The following is an 11,730-nucleotide window of genomic DNA, read 5'->3' on the forward strand; positions in this document are numbered from 1 at the left end:
TGTCCTGTCACAGATTCTGGAGGAGATTATTCTGTCAGTTTAAAAACAGGAGCAGAGAGAGGCCCAGAGGAGCTACGCCTGGCCTGCGGCACAGAAAAAAAGGCTGCTTGTATACACTGGGAAGTAGAGGAACTTCTGCTTTGTGTTCCAGTGACATACAGCTGCATCAATGCGTCTGTTCGTGACAGAGTCTGGCTGACATGGCCCTGCTGACACTACATTAGCCCAGCTTCACTTTTTAAGGCTGGAAACCAAAACTTAGAGAGGATGGTGATTCAGGTTCATTCCACACAAAACTGAGGGTGAACATCATATCTTTTTCTGTTATTTTTTGAACACCAGCTTCATTTAAATCACCACAGTTAAACATTTTAACGTGTCCTTCTATTTTTAGATTATTTCACATGTGCCTCATTTTCAACAGATTTCACATGTACTTAAATTACAAATGTTCTCCAATTGTATTTAATTGTATTTGGCTTCTCGATTTGCTGGCAGCTTACACTCAGTGTTGCTGTAAATGTCGGGGAGTGAAGACAACCTCTAATCAATGAAACACGCAGACACAAACTGAGGCCAGGCACACAGCAGCGTCTCAACGGAGGCTCCCTGGCAGGCAATTACTGTGTTTGGGAAAATAAATGAAATGACTAACAAAATAGGTCAAATTAAGTGTTTCCCAGACGCACTAAAAGGACCTCCCTAATTGCTGGTCCCCCAAGGGACAAAAATACAAAAACAACAAAACATTATATTGTAGTGGCCGATGACGAGAGGAAAGACGGAGAGTTGACAATAGGCTGTGGCGGCAAAGAAGAAACTGAGGGAAGAAAAGGACACAGCATGGCTTGTGTAATTACATGTTTTGCCTGGATCGCCGGTGTGTGTACCGTCCATCAATCAACGTCAACGAGTCCGGCAGCCGGAGCCGACAGTGGAGGAAGGAATTGAGCCGGTCATTGACTTTGACTCACATCACTCCTCTGAATCAGACTATATTGTATGTTGGCTTACTATTGAGTTATGCCAAGATGGCCTCGAATAGAAGAAGCTCATTAGATATGGAGGATATGAGAAGAGACATGAATCAATACCAAGGCCTTCTCGTCTTTTTTTTTTTTTTCATTTTACTCCTACTCAAGCAGGTCAGCCACTGACACTGTATTCTCAAAGATGTTAGCCAAGATAAGATAATTCACACATGCTCATGCTACTTTTGTCAAGATAAAATGGATGATGAAAAGCCCAATATGCTCTCTACACAATTGATTAGTTTATATAATCTCCTCACAGACCATTTCCTCTTTCTATGAGGTCCACTGTTGTGACTAAGCTGTGCTTTAATAAAGTTAAAGTGTGACTTCCCCTGCAATATTTGGTTCAGTGGAGTGAGGAATGACTGAACGTGTGGAAGGTGGTGTGGAGTCTTTTGAAGAGTGCTGCTGATGAATCTTGTTAGAGAAGAGATTTAGAGCCACAATTACATTTCCTACATGCTCTGTTAGAAGGGACTGGGAGCTGGAAATTGCACCTCCGTGCTAAACAGAGCCTAAAGCTTTAATTAACATCAGCACACAATAAGTGAGGGACATTGCCCACAGTTCACAGCTCTCATGTTTCAATCCCTCACTCAAGGAAGTGTCTGGGAAATTTCGACAGGTGTTGAGGTAAAACAACACAAGACAAGAGCAGCCCACCATTGTGTTTAAATCACCAGCATTCATTGTGATTTTCAAAGGGCACAGGCTGATCCTCCGCTCCATACCTGACTTACACCCACTTCTGACTGAGGCTTAAGGGGAAAATCCAACATAAGTCACTTCAACACTGTTACAAAACAGCCAGTGGTGAAGTGTTTTCCATTTCTGGACTTGTTGAAATACTCAATGGTTGTCAGTTTTGTCACTTACTGATGTGAGTTCATTTATCATGTCATGATTATCCCAACATGGATACAACAGAATCTGATTACTCAACATTTCACAGTCTGCAGAAAATAGTAAAGTTTGTTTTATTTACTCAGAATTAGAAGAAGTTTCTTACACAAAGGTTTAACAGTTACAGAGGGAGAAATCCATTGTGGAGATTTCTCCACCAAAAGTAGCCTCAACAGACATCCTGTCCATCTATTAAATATCTTTATCTTTACACAGTAAATCACAACTCAAGTGTGAGTGTCCATTCTGTTTACAGAGCAGTTACAGGTGCAGCAGAGCTGAGACTTTGGGTCTAAGCTGGATGGGATTTATTCCTGAGTGCTGCACTGTGGTTGAAGTTAAGGAGAGATTTTGGATTCAAAATAAAGTAAACTCATTGGGTCTTGTGCTTCAAGTCGCTGTTGACATTTTCAGTATTTAACCAAGACCACCATCTTTCCTGAATCACATCCAAAACCTCTGAGTTCCCTGAATGGAACCATCAAAGTATTAATGGGAAAACATACACAACACAAACATTTTATTGATGCATTCAGACTTGACAGATATATTCAAAATCAATGTTTCCTCATCATTCTTAATTATGGTTAAACTGTGACCTGTGCTGCATTATGTTTTTCCTAAAATCTACTTGCTTTTGCAAATTAGTCATTAATAGAGACATATTTTCCAGGAGACAGGCCAAGCGTCTCAAAAAATGGCAGAAAATCAAGATTTTTTCTTTGTTTCTCTCTTTTTTTTTCTTTTAGAGCAGTGAAAAGAAAGACACCGTCCTGATTGTAAAGTGAATCTCTTTTGTGGCTTGATTACACATTAAGGGCTGGAATGAATCAACATCACATACTGAGCATGTTTAACAGTGAAGTCCCCTCATTCACCTCAATGAGACCACAGCAGTACACAGAGGACCCCAGGACGACAACAACAACAACAGATCATAACAGTCATAACAACAGTCATCTGCCAATAATGTCAGATTTTTTACCACCAGAGCATCCCATAATATAAAACAACTATATGAGACAATAATGAATTAGTTTTACTTCAAGTACTTTTTTCCCATTTCTTCAAACACCTTGGTGCCAGAAATCTCTATTCTGCTAAACACACTGTGCTGGCCAATCAAATGAGTGTAAGTATTAATTCCTCATATATGACCTGGTAGGACATTGTTATAAAGCGTGTTTTAAACTGGTGACTATATTCAAACTGGCCCTCCTGAATTCTTCTCACTGGTACTTGTTCCAACACAACTACATCAACACAGTCACCTGCAGCTCTGTTTAGCTACAAATGTTTGTCCCTTGATTTGTCTTGTATCCTCAAAGTGAAACAGTCAAAGGCAGAACAGATAGTACATACTGCAGAGAGGAGACAGTGCCCTACATAAAATGGTGGCCTAAGGAGGTTGGTTGGGGGGGGGGGTTAGTGTGAGTGAGAGGAGCAGTGGAAACTAAATCTGCCACAGTGGCCTGTAATTGCTCACTGGGTGGCTACAAGGCTAACACTTGTCTAGACAGAGTCATTCAGAGACATACTTTGCTTTGGCAAAAGCTCAAGGCTGTAAAACCTGCATCACTGTTCCTCACACTGCAAACAATAAATTGGGCTTTCCCTTCAGTATCAGAAAGAGAGCTGAATGAAAAGGTGGTGTGTGATACATGCCTTTCATTTCAATGAAATAAACGGCTTCAGTGTAAATCAAAGACACATTTGTGGCCTTAGTCCACCGGCTACGTAACCTCTGGCTTGATTGACACCCAGGATGTCTGCTCTGATTTCTCTTTTTTTTTTACCATGTGGAAATTCACCCAAAAGACAGAAAACACAATCAGAAAACACAGTAAAATGAAATGCTAGACATTGATTCTGGATCACGTGATCTTCCGTCACCCATATCCAGTCTGTATTATCTGGATACTCATGTCAGGGCCTGACCTCAGCCTGGTGGCAGTGCTCACACTGCAGGGGAGAGGATGGGATGGGCACCTGCACAAAAACACAAACATACACCCAGACAATCAGCGTGAGAGAGACTGTGCTGACATTCAGTCACTGAGGTCACAGTGAAGTGAAATGATGATGTTACAGTCTGTTGATGTTCAACGTCAACTTCTCTTCTGTCATTTTCCTAAAGAATGATTTATTAAATCATTTAGAAAACTGTGTGTCGGATCCATAACAAAAGAGAAATAAAAATGAAAATACATTTTAAAAAATCTGATCTATAAAACTGTGTTCATCCAGGCTTGCATGCAAATTTCATTTTATCAGTCATAAGCACTTGGTGAGATTCATATTCTGCCCAAAACACTCCCTCAGTTAACCATTAATGCTCAGTGCAAACCCCTCATGAGTGTTGGATGTGGATGCCTTAGGTGCTTTGCTACACACTGCAGGAGTTTGGACTGGCTAGCAAAAACACAGGGACGCCCAAACTGAAAACACATTCGAACTGTTATTGCAAAATTTTCCCAGTATTAGAGGACTTTTAGAAATGTGACAAAGTTCTTCAGTTCTGTAGTGAAAAGTGATAAAATGTGATGATTAATTCATCATTTAATGTGCTCAAGATGAGAGAAATCAGGGTTTAGGGGTTAATATCAGGGAGACGTTAACTAGACTTGTGGGATAATTTGTGTTTTACAAGCACAAACACAATGCATAGCACCTTAATGTGGATATAATCATTCATTTAACCTGAGGTGAAATTAAATCCATGAACGGTTCATCATAAAATCTGGCTTCAGTTCATTACTTCAATATCTGTGTCGCCAATTTCTCCAGTCTCCAAAATGTCTGCACCTGTGTACAGACACACACATTCTCTGTCAAGTTTGTTTTCATACAATCCCAGCTTTTCTAAGAAAAGCGGTGTGAGTAACTGTTTCATGTGCACTGTGTTTTTATCTTTGGATTCGTTGCTTGTGCTACCATGAAACCAGTGAAATCGAGTGTGAGCGTCATCAAACTGTAGCAGGGAGCAGAGACACATGCTGTATGTATACAGGTACACATTACAGAGAATCAGCTCCTGAGGTAAGTACCAGCTGGATTCAGTGTGAGATCTGTTATGTAGAGCTGCTTCTATTCACTTCAACCTCTGTCACAAAAATCCACAAGATCACAGGAATACCATCTTTTCAACAAAGACCAAACATTTGACAGAATCCACCGCTAAGTGCTGTTTCAAAGTTTGTGAAAGACAAAAGGTCAGTTTTATAGTTTGACGATTTAAGTGTGAGGCAGTTGTGGGATCTGCCTGAAGAAAGCCACAATGAAATAAACACAGACTCCACAGCCAGCTGGTCAGGATTTATGAATCATCATGCATGCTGTCTCAGCAGAAAGACCTGGTAGATGCATTGTAGCCCACAGACGGTTTAAAGTGAAAGAAATGAAACTTACTGGCATTGTGTTGGGACTCCACTGCATCCCGCCGGCGCAGCAGGATCCTCTGCAGCTCCTCACCGTGGTTTGTTGACGGAGATGCTGCCTTTGGTTGGGGGGAGGTTCTATTGAAATTCTCCTGGACAATTTCAACAAAAACACATAGAGAGGGCCTGGTCAACAAACACAGAGCCGCACATTAACCATTACAGCTCAAGATGAGTTAATCTTGAAGAAACTCCAGCAGTTTTAAATTTGCATTTTCACGTCGGTTTTACTGCTGTGTGTCTGACATTAACTGGGACTGATGCATCATTAACAGTATCAGAATATGTGCTCATTTAATCTGCTACACATGTTGCAGTAGAAGTTTCTCTCAGGTAAAATATCTGACTACTTTTCCAGTCTTGTTGAACTTTATTTCATTTTAACCTCCAAATGTGAGCACATCCATGTACAGTGCAGAAAAAGTCTCTCCTCCTGTGTAAATACAGTGAAAGTTCAGCTAGTAAAATATGGCTTGTGAGGATATTTGATTGTTGATCATTACCATGATTCCTTTAAGTTCCTGAATGGCAGAATTAGAGGGCAGCTTCTGTATCTGACAAAAGGAAAATGGGAAGAAAAAGATGGGTTTGGTAAATAAACAGCAGTCTGACACATTATACTTATTTTTCCTCAATCAGCACTTAGAGGCTAAACTGCACCTCTTACCACAGAGACGAGACACTGTAGGCAAGCACAAGGACGTATGCTTTCTACAAGAAGCAAATGTGTCAACACACAATCATTGTGAGTCACGTCAATTTTCCCATCCTCATTATTTATAATTACCTCGCAGAGCAGGTCCTAATGCTATCTAATTTGGCAGAGTTGTTGTGCTGGAAGAACACGCAGACTAAAAGACATCTTGGCCATATGTTATGTTTTACTGAAACAAGCAGCTCTTAGATATCCCACACACTCATGGATTTAAGAGCACTGAACAATATATGGTCTACGATGTACAAAAAAACTCATTCAGGCCCTGGAACACTGGAAATCTGCAACCAGTGGTTTAGGCTGGTGATTTCAGCAAAAATGAAAAGAATATTTTCTGTCACAATCACAGGCGTGCACTTTTAATGACTCCCCACTTTCATATTTTCATGTTCTTGTCTGTCTCTAGTGTTGTATGAGACATCTCTGCAGTTTGTATTAGACTTTTTACTAACTTTACGCAGGTGGATGGTGCTCTTTGTCTGTCTGACTAAAAAATTATTTTTCTCAGTCAAAACAAACAGTAAATGTAGGAGACATCAATTCCTGTATTCCAGGAGATTTTTCCGAGATCTGACACAGAGGGTTTACAACTGCAGCCAAAACAAAAAAGGCCTGTGGTTTCACAGTGGTGTTTACTGGTGGAAAGAACAGCAATAATATCTTCAAAACCTGAGGTGTCCCTGCCAACCTCCAGACAAACTGATACTCCAGCTGCTGGCAGGAACTTCGCTCCACCATTGTCTTAGTATCTCATTTCATTGAGTGACTTATTTAATTCCAATTGTGTGTGAATAAAATAACACACCCAAAAGTTAAATGTGTTATTGACTATGCCAAGTATATTTCATGAGTGCAGCAGGATCTATGTTATTTTATTTAGCAGGGCTATGTGACAATGAAATTGAAAAAAAAAAACAAAAAGTGTTGAAACAACAAAATATTAGATCCTAATTTTATCATTTCTGACCTGCAATAATTCTTTAACATCCCTGTAGTAACTAAGAACATGTGTAGTATGTTTAATTTACTTTACAGTGACTTCATTTTTGCAGGGGCAAATTTCTAACATCATAATAATATCTTCAAATGCTTCAATCATATTTCTCTGTCATCTACCTGGTGATTTTATTCAACATTTACACAGTAAGTCAGAATATCATAGGGGCTGTGTCTGTGCATTCTAACCACAGCTGTCACTTTTAATCAGAAATTCAAGCTACTATTCCAACTCGGTCAAAAAAAAAAAAAAAAAAAACCAAATAAATAAATAAATTTAATCTGCACTGATCTACACCAATCAAACATAAGATTATGACCACTGGTGGATTAAGTGAATAACATCTCGTTATAACACAATGTTCTGCTGAGGAACCTTTGGTCCTAACACATTTGGACATTACTTTGTCACGTACCACCCACCTAAATACTGTCACAAACCAAGCACACACCCCTCCAATGGCAACAACACTCCCCAATGTCAGGGGCCTCCCCTAGCAGGATGATGTTCCCACCACACCACAAAAACTGTCACAGAAATGAAAAACAGAAATGTCTCCAGGAACACGACAAAGAGCCAAAGCTCTTGACCCCTCATATTGAGGGACCTCTTTAAAACAGCTCTGACCTGTTGGGGCTTGGACATGGGATCTCTGAAGATCTCCTGTAGTGTTTGGCACCGGGATATTGGCAGCAGATCCTTGTCGTTGTGGGATGGGGCCTCCATGGATCTGACTTGCTCTGGATCATCCCACAGATGCTGGATCAGATTGGGATCTGGGAAGTCTGGAGACCAGGTCAACACCTTGGGCTCTTTGTTGTGTTCCTGGAGACATTTCTGAGCAGTTTTTGTGGTGTGGTGGGAGCATTATCCTGCTGGAGGAGGCCCCTGACATTGGGGAGTGTTGTTGTCATTGTGGGTGTATGCTTGGTCTGCTGGTGGGTGATAACAAAGTAACGTCCAAATGAACGTCAGGACCAAAGGTTCCTCAGCAGAACATTGTGTTATAATGAGATGATCGATTGTTATTCACTTCAGCTGTCAGTGGTTTTAATGTTATGGCTGATCAGTGTATTTGAATTAAAAATCCACACTACTCCAGCAGGGGTTGTTCCTAAAAATACACCATCACTGTGATGTACTGCAGGTCCCATTCACCTCAAAAGACAAAACTATTGTTCTCTTTGCTAACACAAAATAGAGAACAAAAGCAGTGTGAGCTGTGCAGAGTGGACATCATAACATCAAATCATATGAGAAGTAAGATGAGGAAGCATTTTAGATTTGACACCATGGATGGAAAAAATATGAATAAATGTCAAGCTGTTTGCTCACATTGTAAAATGCATTAGCCTTACAGTAATGTTTGCATGGCACCACAAATAAACATTGAGTCTACAACATAGTTCAGCACTATTCTATGTGGGTCACATTCAAATGAATTTAAAGACATTTAGTTTCATTTCAGTACAATTTTGTTCATGTAGGATTATTTTTGAAAATGTGACAGTGACAGTGAATATTCAACATTCAATATTCATATTCAGCACAATGAGATCAAGATCTGGGCATTCAGCCCACAGTGGCGTGGGAGAGTGGGAGAACACACACAGCTTTGCAGAGTTATCAGTCATTACTGACAGTTTACTGCCATAAAACTAGAGTTTAAAAGCCAGAGTTTAATAGTCAAAAACACAGCAGGTCAAAGGTCATGTTGGGCTGATTTTGAATTTACCTGTCTCCTGACTCTATGAGGTGACTGGTTGACTGGTCGAAGGTGAACGCCTTTTTTGATCCTTTGCATCATTTCCTCCACGGCCTGCTGCCTGACGTCCACCTCTGGGTGTGACAGACACACAACAAGCGAGACAAAGATTTCATCACTAAGCTTGAAGCTTTAATGGTCTTTTTCAGCACACATGTTGTATTTAGCAGCTTCCCTGACACTAAATGGGACTCTGCCTCAGTGGGAAACAGTGCCAAGAACCAAAATGAGTTTAAATGATTTTGAGAGGTGCTGTGTAATTCACAGGCATCATTAGCATCGCAGCTGATATAAAAGTAATTTGGATGTAAAAGCTCAAAAATGACACGAGGCCCTGGGACCAATCAATCAAGTTTTTGTTGGGGAAACTCTAGGGTTTTCCTTTTAATTATGCCAGAAATACTGAGAGAACTGGGTTATTGTCAATTTTGTGTTAGGATGGACTGGGCTGTAGTCATGGAACAATAATTATTGCAGTTGGTAATTCTGTAGCATTCAGAATACACCTGTAGAGTTCAGAGCGTTTGTAGTGTGTGAGGTTAACAAAATTCATCTGCTATGAATTACGACTGTGTAAAAACACAAACACTATTCAGCTTCTTTTTTTTTTATGGAAAAGTTCTGCGAGGAAAAGAGAGTTTCTCAAGTTCACAAAAGACAAGAACAAAAATCAAATCCTACGATAATGCAGCCTATTGGCAAAGAAATGTGAATATTTAATTTTCTACCATAGAACATTCAATGGCATACACAATTGAACTATTGTTGGTGAGATGTCTTTAAAATGTCACACAAAAACTATTTTGTGTTGTAGTAATAGTAAAATATTTTCCTCAGAAAGAGACTATTATTCTGGTGTCAGAGTAAAAGATCCTTGGGTGGCACCTTTTCAGCCCTGTATGTAATTCCAACAAATACTCTGTGCGTAGTGCCCAATTCAGGTCTCACATATTCAAAAACTATTTCACAAAATGAAGACACAGTATAGCCTGTTCAGTCAGCATGGATGTCCTACCTGCTCCAACAAGTCAAGGTTTCCCTTTTGTTTGCACAAATTGAAGAATTTAACATGTTGACCTAACAGGCCGATGATGGAGATTTGAGTTTGAATTTCTTATGCACCACTTGCTACAGCATTTGTCCTTCTACACACAAGTGACATTGATTTACAAAGGAAAAGGCAAAAAGAATAAATTCTAAAAGGGAAATAACAGGACTTAAGACCAGTTCTCCTACACTGAAATGTATGAGCCATAGCAGTCCTGAGGAGAATAAAATACAAAATGAACATACATCACATAGAGAAAGAAAAGATATGAATATCTGAATTTTGAGAGGGTGTGAGTTACAGAATGTGAACATTTTTACAGCATTTTCCTCACTGTAATCACTCAGAATATCAAAAAGTATAATTTAAGGAACACAGTGAAATTGAATATTAACATACAAAAATGTCCATCAAACATCCTTCTATCGTAACATTAAATAAAAATCTAAAAAAAGATCTCACACCATGCTAACACATGTAAGTAAAGTCTGCTGTGCCCTGTGTCTTCACGACATTTGGGTGTAGTGGAACAGACATAAAACTCCTGAGGTCTTACTTGCTTTTTAAAGTGTAGTTTTTGGGGTCTGGATCATGTGACACTGTGACCTCAGTGTGGCTACTTTTTATTTTGCCTCACTGAGAAAAAAAAAAAGGCTGGTGAACAGGTGTGTTTTCCCTCTCCAGCTCTGTGAAACAAAGCTCTGTGAAAAGTCCTTCAGCTGAGGAAACGTGCAGGGGAATTATTGTTCTCTGTTTTACTGAATTCTTCCTTTGTTATCTCTTTTCTTCTTCTTCTTTTTTTTTTTTTTTTTTTTTTTAATTTCTTGCTCAATATCACCATCATGTTCAACCGTGTGTAGTTGCTGAACAGGCTGACAGACATGGATTGTTGTATCTGGTTTTTCAGTAGCTGTTCCGTGATGTCTTGGTGCAGCACTAACTACAATAAAACTCTGAGCTGCTGGTGCTGAGGCCTTCACTGAGTATCTTGTATTCAAACTGCATTACTTAAAATCAACAATCAAAGACACTGTATGTTACAGAAAATAATAGACACCTGCCAGCACATCCAAACTGAAAGTCCTCCTGCACTGTGGTTTCAACAGGTTTAATCATGTGGGATGGTGCAGCAGTATACACTGTATAATTCATATCCTGTGAATGTTTGATGTGTACCTGGTGTCTTGGCAGAGTCCTGAACCACTAGTGGGATGTCAGTGTTGATGTCTCTTCTCTTTCGGATCAATGACAGCAGCGAGCTACAGGGGAGGGCACAGATGGAGACCAGCTGGTTGTTATTTAGGGTTCTGCTCTACAAGAACCTGCTGGTATTGATGTGGCCACCTTAACCAACACTTCTCCTGTAAGGCTTTCAGGAACATAAAGGTTTTAAAGTAAATTATTGTTTTTGCCTGCTCATCTGAATATCACCATTTAAACTTTTTACTCACTTTCATATCATAAAGACTGTAGTAATAATGTAATAATACTATAGACAGCTCTCTCTCACTGATTGCCTTCAGTGCCAGATCAGCATGATGAACTGACTGAGCACATTATGATGCGGTAAAGGCCAACAATACCAGAGAGGGTGCCTCCATGCTGCATACTTTACAGACTCACACTACAGACACCACCTTTGGTGGCATTTCACTGTATGAGAGGTACAATGCTTCAGTTTCCCTAATGATGATAGGCAAAGCACACTGTGTGATCGAACCTGAGGGGTTGGAGGCCAAAGCTGGAGGCTGGAGGAGGTGGAGGTGGTGGGGAGGTGGAGGTGCTGGAGCTGGAGCTGGGGGTGGGTTGGTAGCTGCCTGCAGCTTCTTCT

General features: G+C 40.1%; 1 protein-coding gene across 1 annotated transcript; it reads right to left on the minus strand.

Annotated features, from left to right (window-relative positions):
• Window positions 1-1,941: 1,941 nt before the first annotated feature.
• On the minus strand, window positions 1,942-11,158 carry LOC108886077 (shootin-1; the record flags this gene model as incomplete). Its single annotated transcript, XM_018680693.2, has 5 exons — window positions 1,942-3,926; window positions 5,346-5,466; window positions 5,878-5,928; window positions 8,822-8,925; window positions 11,076-11,158. Coding segments are annotated over 5 exons (391 nt in total), but the record flags the coding sequence as incomplete, so codon positions are not given.
• Window positions 11,159-11,730: the final 572 nt, after the last annotated feature.

This window comes from Lates calcarifer, unplaced genomic scaffold, assembly GCF_001640805.2.
Source record: "Lates calcarifer isolate ASB-BC8 unplaced genomic scaffold, TLL_Latcal_v3 _unitig_1079_quiver_1614, whole genome shotgun sequence".
In the NCBI taxonomy this organism is placed as follows: domain Eukaryota; kingdom Metazoa; phylum Chordata; class Actinopteri; family Centropomidae; genus Lates; species Lates calcarifer.